This window comes from Xiphophorus maculatus, chromosome 6 (genome assembly GCF_002775205.1).
Source record: "Xiphophorus maculatus strain JP 163 A chromosome 6, X_maculatus-5.0-male, whole genome shotgun sequence".
Classification (NCBI taxonomy): domain Eukaryota; kingdom Metazoa; phylum Chordata; class Actinopteri; order Cyprinodontiformes; family Poeciliidae; genus Xiphophorus; species Xiphophorus maculatus.
In genome coordinates this window covers 15,306,698-15,321,487 of record NC_036448.1, presented here as the reverse complement: position 1 = coordinate 15,321,487, position 14,790 = coordinate 15,306,698, and the positions used below count along the sequence as shown (strand labels likewise).

Sequence of the window (14,790 nt, the reverse complement as noted above, 5' to 3'; positions counted from 1 at the left end):
GATCCAATGCTGAATATTTACCTTGTCAAAATTTATGAAATTTGTAGGGTGATAAAGATGTGAATTTTTGCAGATTTAATGCTCTGATCAGGTCTTATAAAGACGACGTTGATCGTGACATTGGATTGAGGTGAAAAAATCTTTTAATCCACAGATAACATTTCTGTTTGTTAAATCACGCAGTGTGCATGACATTGTAGCCGCTGTGATAAGTGCTTAATTAGATGCATGTCAATATTTCCTAAAGTTAATCATCTATTAATTTAGAGCACAGCAAGCTTTTGAAATGAGAGCATTCCTTGGTTCTGTTTCTTAGAAATTCTGTGTATCCCTTACACCTTGAATTAGACCTCTGCCTTCTGCCAGAAAGATACTGTTATCTTGAGGCTTGGAACTGTTTCTTCTCTGAAAAGTAAATAGGATTTGCAAAAATAGGCTGGATTTTGGCCTTGACTGAGTAATAATTCTATGAAAACACATTCATGAAACTCCAAGGTGATCATTGTCTGATGACATCCTGATGAGGTGACTTCTATGACACTGCTAATTAATGGCATTGACAGTGAGACACCAGAAAACAGCCTCAACAAATCAGATTTATCAAGCCTCACTGACTTGTTTAAGACTTGGTTGCTATATATTTCTCAAAAAAAAAAAAAAAAATCCAGCAAAGTCTATTTTGCTTTGTTCGTCTTCTCTTGAAGGCCTTTTTTTTCCTTTGTCTAATTTTTCTTTGGAGCAATTCAAGGTGGAAAATCATCAAACGCCATGAGAGATAAACCAACTCTGTTTCGCCCACAATGAACATCAGGGCAGATTAAACAGCTGTGCAGAGATTCCTCTGTCAGCAGCGCTGGAAAAAGAGGATGGTGAGAACCACTTGTCAAGAGACCACTAGACTGTTCTTTAAATAAATATTAATCTGGAAGGATTCTAAGACATCTCTTCCCTTTCCTTCGTGATTGCAGTTCAAACTCCCTGGAAATGTCAGAGAAAAAAAACTCTTCAAATGAATTAACTTCATAAAAGATAAACTTCATTCAAAAGCTATGAGAGTTATTTGAGACCGGTTGATGTGGGAAACAATCTATTGGAGGTGATATTCCCCACATATAGTTATGTGAAATAAAAACTGGGGCACCCCATTAACTATTCTGTTTTTTGGGGTTTTTTACAAATTTTTTTAACATATCAATGTCTAATTTTTTTGTTTAATCTCTAAAAGATGTTACGACATCCTGTTATAACATGATGGTGGCTTGGCTGTGCAAAACCAAAATGAGACACTTGGGAACATTTTCCCTGCTCCTCACTTTCTGCTGTGAGATGTTTCAGGGGTTGTACAGCCCATTTCAAGTAATCCCAGAATATCTGTGGATATCTGGGCTTTGATTCTGCCAATCCAGGGCTTTCCATCTCTTAATTCTCAGCCAGAGCTTGGTGGATTAACTAGTACTTGTCTTGAGTCATTGTCATGCTGCAGAGATGGTCGCTTTTTTCTCAAAAACTCTCTGATACACATTAAGACCTCATGGTGGAATTTATGATGGTGAGCTGATCAGATTCTGCTGCAGTAAAGCATCTCTGAACCATAACACTTCCACCTTAATGATTTACGATAGATAGGAGTTTTTTTTCTGGAAAACTGGATTTGGAATCTGCCAAATATCTCTGTTCTGGTGTCCAAGTAATTAAGTTTCAAACTCATCCGTCCATAGAACTTTATTCCAGAAGTCCTGGACTTTGTCAATGTTTTTTCTGGCAAACTTCAGTCTTGTGTTTTTCTCAGAGAGCAAAAGTTTTCTCCCAGCAGAACTTCCATCAGAGTTTAACTTGCCTAGTCTCTTTCTGGTTGTACAACCAAGCAGGTTAATATCAACAGAGTTGATTATTCCTAATTTCACCTTTTTAAAACATTTTTAGGAGCCTCATAACCTGGTACAAGTCTAGGATTCTTTTAATCTTAGCATGCATTCATGTGCACATGATGTGATATGCAATTTTAGCCATTTGAAGTTGGAAATATAGTCACAAATACAGTCATTTTCCTGCCTTTTGCCGAAACAGAGGCTGGAATTTTGTGGTTTGCAATTTATAGAACATTTCAATAGGTCCTTAAGTCAGTTTTTTATTATTATTTATACTACTTCCACTTTTCAAGTATCATTCAAATTATTATTAAATATCCAAATGTGCAAGAAAAACATGATGCAGGCTGCTTTACCCAAAAACATCTACTTCATCTCGATGTGACAGCTTATACTCCATTTTAGTGACGCGCTCCAAGTGGAGCAGCTATTCCGAATTCCCCTCGGATAACAGGACAGAAAAAAAAAATGACATTGAAGGGAGAAGAAGTAGAGTAGCTATAAATTACTCTGGCGCTAGAAAACGGATTAATTGATTTCAGTTTGTATCGTTCTATCAAAATCCTACAATGCTGGCTATAGTATATAATCCAAAAAAGTACAAAAGGTATATTTAATATGAACTCTGCAGCAAAAAAACTGCTGCCTGCCTGGACCGCGCACATAGCCGTAACTCCATAAGCTCGTGTCCCAGTACTGTGTTTGCTGATGCAGATGCATGGCGGCACGCGTGAAATTAAAGATTAGCTGCACCAGTGGTGCCTCAACTCTATGTGTTGCTATAATGGTGATCATGAATAGCATTCATTACCTATACAACCTGCAGCCCTCTTGTCTTTTCTAAATGGCAATAAGATAGAGAAACTGAACCAGGTTAGCGTGATTACAAGAAGAGGTTTGCTGTAACTTTGTGTGAAAGTTATTTCAGCATTACTCAGTTTGACCAGCATACAAAAACATGTTACACCTGTGTCAGAAAAAACAAACAAAAGCTGACAACTAAAAGGTCTTGCATGTTGCATCCAGACTGAGGCAGGCCTAGTTTTTTTTTTTTTAGCAAAGCGTCAATCAAACTAAAACGACAAGCCCCTCAAAGATAAAAGATTTCACTTTCAAATGTTGCAACATTGAGTACGATCTGTGTGCATCTATTCTTGTTGTGCTTAAAAGTAGATTTCCAGATAATGACTCCAAATAGTTTCCGTTGAGATATTGATGTTGCTGGTTATTTTGTAGTCTGTAGCTCTGTACTCTGGTTCTTTCAGCTAATACAGTTCTTAGTCCCTATAATCTAGATTAATAAACACAAAGATAAAACAGAAACATTAATAACAAAACAGAATTCGTTTGCATCAGTGAGTCCTTAAACTACATTTAAGACATTGTAGCTCACTGCTGACTTACACTGCAGCAGTTCTACTGATGCCAAATACAGAAACATAACGGCAGACTTAGTTAAAGCTGAATGACAGTTTATAAAACTTTAACAAATGAACAGCAACCCTGATGTTCAATGTTAAGAATACTTAATGCAAAATGTATTCTCGTGACATGAGAGTCTCACTAGAACAAGAAAAAAAGTGTCTAAGAAAGCTGGAAATCCTATCATAGGTGAGACAAGCGAGGAGTGTTGAACGTTACCGGCCAGACCCGAAGCCTCGGACGGATGCCTCCCTTCTAGCCCATCCTGCTCTTTTCGTTTCTTGCTCCTCCTTAGGCTGCCAAACCGCTTCATGGAAAGCAGTGGGTGGTTGGCTCAAGACTCAGTGTGGTCATGACCATCCGCATCACGATGGGAACACACTCTGAAAACCGCCCCAAGTGAAAGTCACTCCATTTACTTTGTTTTTTGCTCTGTTTGTTTGTTCGTTGAGAATAAATCCAGATTAGTAAAAATGATGATTGATGGAATTAATTAGAGAAACTCTCCAACATATAAGATGGCGTGAACAGCAAATAAGGAGGAGGAAAAAAAAGTAAGTGCTGAGCCAGCAGGAGGCGGTATGCAGGTCATGAATTCAAAATAAAAGACAAGAATGTGAAAGCTGTAAATTCCAGAGAGCCAGAGTGATGCTCAGATCAGGGTGCCTCTCCTTCTCTGTCAGAGGTGCTAGCGCTGTAAATTGTCAGGTGCAGCTGTGGGTGGCATCTCTCTAATATAGCAAGTCGCTCCACTGCTGTAAAAGGAGGCGAGTCCACACAAAAATCCCTGCCGATTGGCTGAGGCAGGCCGTCTCCCCGCCCTACCTCTTCCTCACGGAGTAAATTCAGCACAGGAACATCTGCTTCGCTCAGTCATCACGTGAGGTCACTTCGTCAGGCTGCGTCAGGGGGTAAACGCATTCATCTGATCTTGCAGTTTAACACAATGCGGTTGCCCAGCTCGGGGACAGTTGTGCGGTTCGGTGTCTGTAACCTGACCTTTAAGACTGCTGAGACCAGCCCCCCTGTCAGATGACGACAGCAGGACATCCCATGCTCTGTCAGCTGATCAGAAAGCTGCCGTTCAATACTAGTGCCCTCCCCTACCCTCTACTGATCCCCCACAACTGATCATAATAGTTCAAACTGGGCAAGTATAGATTTCAATTAACATGTTATGCAAGGGGTGAACAGCCAACATGACTTTGGAGCTCAAATCTAATCAATGATTTATGCTTTTAGGATTTTATTACACTCCTAGTAAATATAAAAGCTATGCAGATATTAAATCCACAAGAAAAGTAATGTTTTATTGTGGGAGAGATTTCTCCTTAGCTAAAGCACAATAATACCTTGTAAGGACTGGCGTGCAAGAACGAAGAAGGTCAAAGCTACCCAGTTGCTTTATTTACTGACAACAAAAGGCACATTGGCAACCAAAAGGGAGAGAAAAGGGGGGGAAACTGTACATGGCTGAGAAGGGAGCTCCTGAGAGTCTGGTCACTTCCAGATAAGGCGATAGAAGAGCAACAGCAGCAAGAGGCTGACAATGTCCAGGCGACGGGGAAAACATATTTAGAAACATACTAGAATGGAGCAACATTCTGGTCATATTTGAATAGATGCAAACATATCAAAAACAATGCTGTTGTCTGTTGAGTGGCATGTGAAAAAGATGCAAACTCTGGAGCTTGGAAAAAAAACAAAAAAACTTCTGTGGTGTTAAGAGGAGGTGCCATAGCAATCTGGAGAGAGAACTTATGAATGTGACTTTGCTATCAGCGCCCCCTTGTGGTGAAAGCAAAGCATCAACAGAAACTTCCACTTGATTTTCAATTACTTGGAAAAGAATTTCCTGAGCTTTTCCGCATTTTGCCTTGTTACAGACACAAGTGACAATCTATTATTGGGATGGTGTAGGGTAGACTGAAACAAAGTAGTACATAATTATGAGGCAGAAGGGAAAGGAAACATTTTCTAATGTGCCAGGGTGTTATATGCTGCCTCACTTTACTCTGCTACTTTTAAATAAATAAAACATTCAACCAAATGTAAAGAGAAATCACCTAAATAGAAACCAGAGTCCCACTTTTTTATCTCAGAATAAATCCAGCCATTCTGTGAAGGGCTAAGAACAGGGAAGAGAGCAGTCAGCTTAGGAAGAAGGCTGTGGAGAAGTTTAAAACCCCAAACTCTGAACGTCACCGTTCTATCCATCCTCTGAACATGGAAAATGTTTGGAGTGTAAAACCTCCCAAAAAATGACAACACCTGAATTAACCAGTCAGGCAAGGAGAGTTTTGGTCAGTGAAGCAGGCAGGGGGCCAATGGTAACATGAGGTCCAGGAGAAATTCACAACTCAGACAGGAAAATCTGTTGCTATGACAACTACTACTTACTTTATAAATCTGCCATTTACAAAACAGTAGAAAGAAAAAAGGCCAATATTGTAGAAAAGCCATGAGAGGACCAGTTCGGAAGCACATAAGTTAAAAACTTAAGCAGGGGACAAAGTTAATGTGAAAGAAGACGATCAACCATGACTGAACTCTTTAGCCAACAAGCAAAAATGCTGTGTGGTTAAAAAAAATCTAACAAGAAAAATCCCCATGAAATAATCTCTTTGATGAAACTGGGTGATGGCAGCATCATGCTGTGGGGATGGACGTTCTTCTTCAGGAGAGATAGGGAAGCTGATTAGAGCCGATAACCTGGATGGAGATCTCAATACTTAGGAAATTCTTTAATGGTCTCGTTTAGGTCCAGGCCTAAAAATTCAATTCAGAATTTTTAAATTACCTAAAATTTAATGTCGGTAATTCCTCCTCTCCATTCAATCTGACTGGCTTAGAGACATTTCACAGAGATAAGAAACACAAATTTCAGTCTCTAGCATAGTCTGTAGAGACAAATGGCAAAAGACTTGTTTGTACCTCTAACTGCATTATACATCTGTCCAATTCACTCAGGGAGCCGGAGTACAAACACACACCACACTTTTCAGATTTTTAAATCAGAAAAATATTTTAATCATGCACATCATGGTTACGCACTACGTCCTGTTGGTCTATCACATAAAACTGCAGTGAAATACACTGAAGTTTGTGGCTGTAAACTAACAAAATGTGGAAGAATTTAAGGGATGTGAATAGTTTTTCAAAGCAATGTAGAGAGACATTTTGAAATGAGCACTCACTCGGTCTTTGACATTCAGTTTAAATTTCACTTTCCACTGATCATTCAGAGATTAAGCTGCGTCTCAAAGCAAATCACACTAATAAACCCAAGCTGGTCCCTTTGGAGGAGTGAATCAGCTGCAGTGTGTTCTTGTTGTGTTAATTTATTTATTTATTTTTTGGTTTGTTTTACGATCGATGCCATTCTCCAGAGGAAGCTGAGCATGATAAGGTTTGGCCCGAGCTGAGATGTTCCACCAGTCTCTGCCAAACTGACCCTCTGCGAGGAAACACAGAAGAATGGGTTCATGTGCGCGCCAAAAAAACGCATGACTCATTTGTGTAGCTGTTTGATGAAGCTTCCAGCAGGGCTGTTTCCATGAAGACAAGGCTGTTAACTGTTATGTAACGATAAACCCGCAAATGCATGGAGACACGAAAGCTTAAAGTCTGCCAGTTAGGTCTGTGCTTCATAAAGCAGGGCCTTGTTCTACCTACTCGGTCTCATTTCTCCCCGTTTTTTTGATTATGCCCTAATGAGCTGCAGTAGTAGCTGGTGAATGCACTTTGGCAGGCCTCCAATGGTTGAGATGCCAAACTTCATAAAACAAACTGGCCTTCAAACAGCAAAGACAAACCAATTCCTTTTTCCTAGAGAAAAACTGTTGATGACAATAACACGGAAAATCTCTCCACAGGTTATCCGTCATGAGATTGCTTAGCTGCAGAGAACCACAGTGAAAAGAAGTGGTTTTATTCTTCTTCTTCTTCTTCGAGGTGGACGTTTCCTCTTTCAAGTCTGCGCCACGATGTCGAGCAGTGCATAGTAGACAAAGGCAGACATGTTCTGCATAACCTCTATCACAAGCAGCACAGGGACCTGGATGTGGCTTTAACCAGTGCAGGAAACCCAAATAATGTAACGCAAGTTTCCCCACTCGAGTCGAACTTCCTTTTCACTGCTTTTTCTCCTTCATAAAATCAGTGTTTTGCTTTCAGAGTTATAAAGATAAGAATGTGCCATTTAATGAGCAAGCAGAGCCTTCATTACGATTGTGACTTATCCACTTACCTCTCCTGGTTCTGGAGAAAATTTTGATGCTCGTCGATGTGGAATTGGACCGGAAGATGCCACTGAAGCTGAGGCGATGGGGGGACTTGGGCGAGGCGTTCTGATGGGAGGGATAGGGGAAAATGGTTTTGGGTGACGTTGAAACGGCCTTTGATGACACCGGAGCAGAGTGGGGCGTTGAGGGGGTGCTGGCCGGGTTCTTCGCAGAAACCCCTTTTGTGGGGCTGGCTGAGCGGATGAGACGATCCCCCTGAGAGACAATAAAAGAAGAGACAGCTTTATTCTATTGCACTTAAGTGAATGTGTGCTTCATTATGAGTGAGAGGCTGCAGAGCTGCTCGGTACAGAAACAGCAAAGTAAAGGACAAAAGTGTAGAAAGCAAGAGTCAGGAAAAGATTTATTGTGAAACAAGGTCTGCTGATGGCACATTTTGAGTCACTTCTCCTTTTTACACAGGCTTTTGTTTAGACAGCTACACTGTAACAGCTAATGGTGCCTCATAAAAAGCTGTGTACAAATCTCAGTCCCATGTGAAACTTGTAATAAAGCCCAGATTCTCAGATTGTGAAAGAGGTAGTGTTAAACACTTTAGATATTGGATGCAAATATTACTACTGACATATACACAAATGCACAAAGTAACACTAGTCTGTCAGCCTGTTGTAAAAGGCTATTATACAATAATTAATTGTATAATAAATTGAAACAAGCTTGAAAATTTCCATTCTTATCATTTTTTGAAGGACAATTTTGTTTAGAAACATCAGAGTCTATTTTATTTATGATTTTGGTTGTGTGTGGTTTTTATTCCTGTTTTCATTAAGGTTATTGTTGTGTTTTATTTTGGATATTTAAAATATCTTCCAATTCCAGTGTTAAGGGTTCTTTACAAAATTAATGTTTACTGCTGTTTTTGTAAGCTGAACTTGCATTATTATGCCATAATGAATTTGTTACTTGAACCATTTCTCAAAACAACATTATCCTTAACTGCAACAATTACTCGAGCAACTAATCGACCAGAAAACTTGGTATTATGACAAGCCCAACAATCTATCACCGTCTCATTTAATCTCAGTATAAATCCAACTGTTTTATGAAGACATCGGAGGTTTGTTAAAGAACATTAGGGAATAAACAGCATCATGATGAACAAAGAGCACAGTAAACAGAGCAGGGATAAAGTTCTGAAGACATATAGATTCGAACATCTGAAAGAGCACTGTTCAGTCCAAAAGAGGGAAAAAGTGTAGCATAAATACATTTCTGTCCATCAAAACTGACAGGCTGGACAAGGAGAACATTAATCAGAAAAGCAGCCAAGAGGCTCATGGCGGCTCTGGAGGAGCTACATATAACTATTAGTTACATGTAACCTGTCAACTTAACAGTTAAGCTGTTAAGTTGACAGGTTAAGTTAACCTGTCAACTTAACAACTACTAGTAAATATGGGTTTTAGTCAATAGTGACAAAAAGAAGGATTCTGTGAAAGAAATCTCAGTTAAAACAATATTATTTCAGAGAAACAGAAAACATGTGAAGAGAGATTTCCTGGTTGGAAAAGACCAAAATTCAACTTTTTGTCCAAGATGCAAAATGCTGTGTAGTGGAGAATCTAACTCCACCAAACACACCATTCCCAGCTGAATGGTGGTGGCAGCATTATGCTGTGGGGATGAGGTAAATACAAGGAAACCTTGACAGAAAACGAAGCAAAAGATTTGACACTGTGGTGAAGATTCACAGTCCAACAAACCAAGGACCTTAAATCTACAGCCAGAGCTACAAAAGAATGGTTTGCATAAGAAATATAAGGCTAGAAATGCCAGACCAGACCTGGATCTAATCTTTCTATGTTTAAGATACTTTGCAAAGATGAGAGAGCAAAAATTTCAGTCTGAGCAAAGCTGATCTAGACATACCCTGAAGACTTACATCTGTAACTCTAGTGGTTCTAGTGTTGACTTATGGAGGCTGAATACAAATGCATGCCACACTTTCCTAATTGTCATTTGTACAAAAACAAACAAGAAAAACATTACTTGAGCTCATATTAAACTATCTGAACATCTAGTAAACCTCATCTTAATAGAGTTTTGTTTATAGTTTAACTTTATGCAATAAAAATGAGTTCAGTTTCTGGCTATTTTGAGAACCTATGTTTGGCAACGCTGGTTTGCAGTGTACTTGAGACTTTCCATTCAGCACCAAAAAACATAATTATGTCTATCTTTATTGTAGTGCTGTCTGATGACCAGAGGGTAAAAAAATAGAGGCTTAGGGGTTTGTTGGTATTTGCAGAACACTGAAGCTGTGATATACTTGTAGTAATAACCCTGAACGATGTACTCATGTTATGTTTTCCAAGAATATTGCCCACTTGTTGGTAAAATAAGATAGACTAATGAAAGATTTGCAGCACCTGCAAGGCTGACTTTTGTCATTTCACTTTATACACATAAACATGTTTTCTTTCAAGCCAATGTTATCTCTCCTGCAGCTGAGGACAGACAGAATAAGCTAAGATCTACTTTCTAATCTGTAAACAGCCTCTGCTTGACTTGGAGCAACCAGACATAACATCCAAGTAAAGCCCTTCTTTAAGCTGCCTCCTGTAGGTATGATTTGGAAATAACCACGGAAAATAATGGAGTCAGGACAAACTGACAACAAGATGAAGGTGACGGCACATTTACGTTTATCAGGTACCGATAATCACATTGCATTCATCTGATCAGGCTTAGAACTAATCAAAGTGATGTCCTTCACTTTATCAAAGGAGCACTAAAAGATGGCCATCTTGAAGTTCTCTCAGTGAAGACTCCATCTTGTTTATTTGCGGCCTATTCGATTTTCTTTATTTTAAATCTGAAAAACAATTTGTCGGACTAAGGACACCTCTAAAAGTGGCAGGACAAGGGCCCTTTAGGACCGGAGCTTGACACCCTTGTGGGAAGTTCAACTAGTTGATAAATCAGAGATGGTATTCTGTGTACCTAGAATGTATTGAGTGGCTGTTTCAGCAACTGTTTCATTTTGTATCTCGACTCATTTTTCTCCAACCTTTAAAACCAAAAAGGCATTTTCACCAACAAAATTGTATTGTATTTTTTGAGGCTGACTTCCTGTAAACTTCAGAGATTTTTTGTGCATAAAAAAGTCCCAGGAAATCAGCAGTTTCTGAACATTTCAGACAAGCCCATCTGGCACCGACAATTGTGACGCATTCAGAATCACTTAATACCCTTTCTTCCTCATTCTCGTGCTCTGGGGGAACTTTAAGCCATATTCATTACTTCTACAAGCCTAAATGTTATTGGGCGAATGACTATTTGGGTAATCAAGCTATTAATTAAATAAAATGGCTGGATAGTCGATACATTTTTTTAAAAACAAAACAGCACTCTAATTCGACAATAGAGTTAAACTGTATAAACATTACATTTCAGTCTAGCTTCTTTTTTTTTTTAAGTTTTCCTTCACAAGGTCAGTAACACATAAACAGATGGAGAAACCCTTCACTATTTGCTGTGCAGAGACGAAAACAAAACATGAGAAGGGGAAGCCAGTCGACCAGGAGACAGAGAGCGCCTCCTCCTCCTACCACTGCCTCCTGCCTGCACTGAATGAACCAACAACAACTCATTTAACCATTTGTTGGCCCTGATACACTGGCACATTAAAATACTCAGAGATCTCAAGTGCAACATTAAAGTTTTAATGCGGTATGTGGAAAAAAAAAAATTACTTTTAATGAACCTGGTATTATTGCTGTCCTGGAGGAAATAAACATGTAGATGGTTTAAGAATAGGGAAGGGCAATTTTGTTATGTTTGTTTGGTTCATGGGCACATTTCAGTCTGACCCAATCATTTGGCAAACTGGAGGAATGAGCGAGCGCACACCCATCTTTCCTATTTGCCAACAAATCTCAACCTCATATTGTGCAAGAGCTTGTTAAAGCAAGCAAACCAGCTATCAGGGTTTAGCCTTGATAATCTTCAGCACTCATCAAATACAAGCCAGCACAAAGTTTTATCTCTGCTGCACAAATATTCTACAGATAAAATTACAATATGCATCTTCAGGTACAGTGAATGGTTATTCTAATGATGAATAGAAGCAGACAGCATGGATGGGGCTGCTTTTCGTTTACCAAAAAAAAAAAATCAATGTGCTGTATGCGCTCGAGTTGCGCCTGGACACTGTGGGCGTGATGTTACTGTAAGCCAAAGTGAGTTGGCAGAAAAAGAAGACAACCTAGTGTAACATCCTGCTCTTCCAAATCCATGTTAATTTGTTCAAAGCCAAACAAACACATCAAAACAGACGCCATAAATCATCGGCGGGAGAGGGCAAGAAAAGTGCAAACTAGAGCAAACAAACAGTTGGAAAGTGATTTATAAAGCGTGTCAGAAACAGGATTAAATGTACCTTCTGAAGGCCACTTTTGGTTGAGGCACTGGTCTCCAATTTAGGGGCAGTAAAATCACCAAAGTCCTGCACAGAGCAGAGATTTGTGTGTCAGCTTCCTGAAAATACAGCAGAGTAAATAAAGTGCATGTCTCAGCATGTAACATGATGTGCTCATTGGCAACACAGCCTGTTTTTCTACAGAATAGATCTAGACCTGAGGGTGGAGTGTTTGCAATCACTGTGGAAACCTTTGCAAAAAAAAATGCAAAGGTTTAGGTGTTACTCTCTTTAGCTGAGACATCATGCGGCAAAGAAGCAGCTTTGTTACAAAGTTTTAACTGGCTGGCAATTATAAGTTGTTTTCTTTTATTCCTTGTCCAACTTGAGGGTGTAAACGTTCACACAGCACTGTGTAACTCCAATATGTTGCATCTGAGTGTCACATTCATAACATTACAACGCACTGGAACGTTTTCCGCTTCAGCACCAGACAAGTGCAAATAGTAAAAAAATAATAATAATTAACGACAATTACTTCTGCTTATCCCCACAGTCTGAGATAGCAACTGTAAAAACTGATAAGTAATATCTGTGTATCAACCTCGGCTAATAAAATGAAAATAAACAAAGTCCGCAGGTATCATTGGTCATAGTGTATAAGCTCTAAACTGGAGAAGATGTATAAAAAGAAAAAAAACTTCAAATAAAGTAACCTTTAGTGTTCTTATTTTGGGAACTGTGTTTTTTTTTAATCATCAGAAAATGACATACAAAATAACAAGGGATTATTTTATTTTTGAGGGGTTTGGGGAGTTTGTAGTCATTAGCGATGAAGAGGAATTAAAATTTGTTTTGCCTTTGTTTTTATATTTCAAATAATAACATGAAATCACCAACAAGGAGAGAAGCATTTCCAGACAACCTGTACACAACTTAAAAGTACGTTCTTCACTCCGTGACGTCACTGCCCATATACGGCAGAGAAGAGCGTTGTTTTGTTTTATTTTGTTTTGTTTCTTTTACATAGGGCTCAAATGTTAACTGTCCCTGTGGTAAAACCTGAAAAACTTGCCATTTTTTCTCCTCTCCTTTTTATTTTGATGTAGTCTTTTTTTTTTTAAATGTGACACATGAAAAGAAAATCTAATAATTAAATCTGATCTCAAATTAAAATAAAATTTCTAATAATCCGTTTTCAAATACAAAAAAAAGGTTAGTATTTCAAATTAATATATTGTATTTTGAAACAACAATCCTTTCGACAATTGTTTTGTTTTTGTATTCTAACGATCGCATTCAAAACACTAAAACAAGCACGGATAGGTTTCCTCATCACGTCCTGGAAAATTCCATGCATGTTTGGGACAAAGCAAAAACATAAAAAAAAAACAACCTGCATTTTATTTGCACATGTAAACAATTGAAGCTCCACAGTGGGAGTTGCCTGCAGTGACATCACAATAAATGCTTGCAGTTGCAGTTCAACCTACAAGTTAGAAATGCCTTAATGAAATAGTCAAGCAATGCAGCAATGCTTCTGCACAAACCGAGGCTACGTTTTCACACAGATTAGAAACATATTTAGTGAAAGCAAATAAACTGATGAACTTGGAAGACGTTACTCAGAGGCGGAACGCAGCTGGGAAAAAAAAGCACAACACCTAAAAGTTCAAATAAAAAACTTCATTGAAAGTATATATTTTTAAAATAGCAATAAAAACAAACTGGCTAATCCTCCACTGACTTACTGGCATGTTGATCCGGAGACCTTTCTTCTTTTTTGGCATTTTCTTTGAGCTCGCCTTGCTGGACTCCATCAACGTGCTTCCCATTTTCCTCCTCGTTGTTTTTAAAAAAGCAAAACAAAAATGTGTGATGAACTCTTCCGAACTAAGTAACCAAATGGTTGTTTTCGACAGCCGAGCCTCAGTCAGCCGTGCCTACTGTGACTTCAGCTGCCCCCTCTACTCTTTACTACGACAACACCAAGCGAGGAGCAGCCTCGTCCACCAGGAAGTAGGCTCGGCCGTGAAAAAGAGGCAGGGCGCACCTCAAACGCCACATTGTTTACAGGTGTTCTGGTGAAATCTGTCACCCAGAGGAAATGCGCTCCCTGCTGTGTTTCCGGGCCTGATTCCAAAAAGAACACAAGCAGCCTTTTTAATGAAAGCTGAGGTAGGAATCGTGTTTTTGTAACATTTAGGCTCAGACGCTCATTCACCTGTCGGTGAATCAAAATGGACCATGTCTTTAACGTTTTAAGCAAATTTAACCCTTAATAGAGTAAGACTGTGAAGAAGTAGTAGTTTGAAGCGCTTTTATTAAAATATGTGTGTTTCTTTTCAAAGTTTTTTTATATACATCTACTGAGGCAAAACCTAGGACACACCGCCAGGAAAATTGGTTTTGACGGAAACTAATTTTGACATAACACCGCCCGAGTCTAATGTAATTCCCCACCAACAGATGTCAGTATGACTCAGATATTCATTAGATCACGTGGCCATGCAGGAAACATCAAGGCTAGATTTTAAGGTTAGATTCACTGCAGAGAGCACAATTAACAAAGATGCAATTAATTCCATTTTATGTTTTTCCTTTTTATTGCATAACTGTATGTTTGCTGTTGCTTTTTTTTAAACCTTGGTTGGTTTTCATGTCAAAACCTTGTATTTTCTGTCTTTTTTTATTTTAAATTACAAACACAAAAGTTCTCTATGGAGCTCATATTTCAGCAAAAGACATACTTTTAAAATGGAACAAGCACATAAAACTTTCTGATACTTGATTGAATTGCCTCTCATGCTGCAGGTTTCCAGTCACAGAGGATCAC

The 14,790-nt window shown here is 38.8% G+C and overlaps 1 protein-coding gene across 3 annotated transcripts in view; it reads right to left on the bottom strand.

The window, feature by feature from the left end:
* LOC102222841 (5'-AMP-activated protein kinase subunit gamma-2-like) overlaps positions 1-13,970 on the bottom strand; it is a 31,332-nt gene extending 17,362 nt beyond the window's left edge. The window contains exons 1-3 of one of the 3 annotated variants that reach the window (XM_023335481.1): positions 13,706-13,970; positions 11,976-12,041; positions 7,540-7,789 (exon numbers count right to left, since the gene is read on the bottom strand). In XM_023335481.1, coding sequence (XP_023191249.1) covers positions 7,540-7,789; positions 11,976-12,041; positions 13,706-13,789 — 400 coding nt within the window. In that variant the 5' untranslated portion in view covers positions 13,790-13,970. Of the gene's footprint in view, positions 1-3,509; positions 4,211-7,539; positions 7,790-11,975; positions 12,042-13,705 lie in introns of those variants that run through there. The other 2 variants (XM_023335482.1, XM_005796096.3) reach the window with 2 other exon arrangements.
* Between the last annotated feature and the right edge of the window lie 820 nt (positions 13,971-14,790).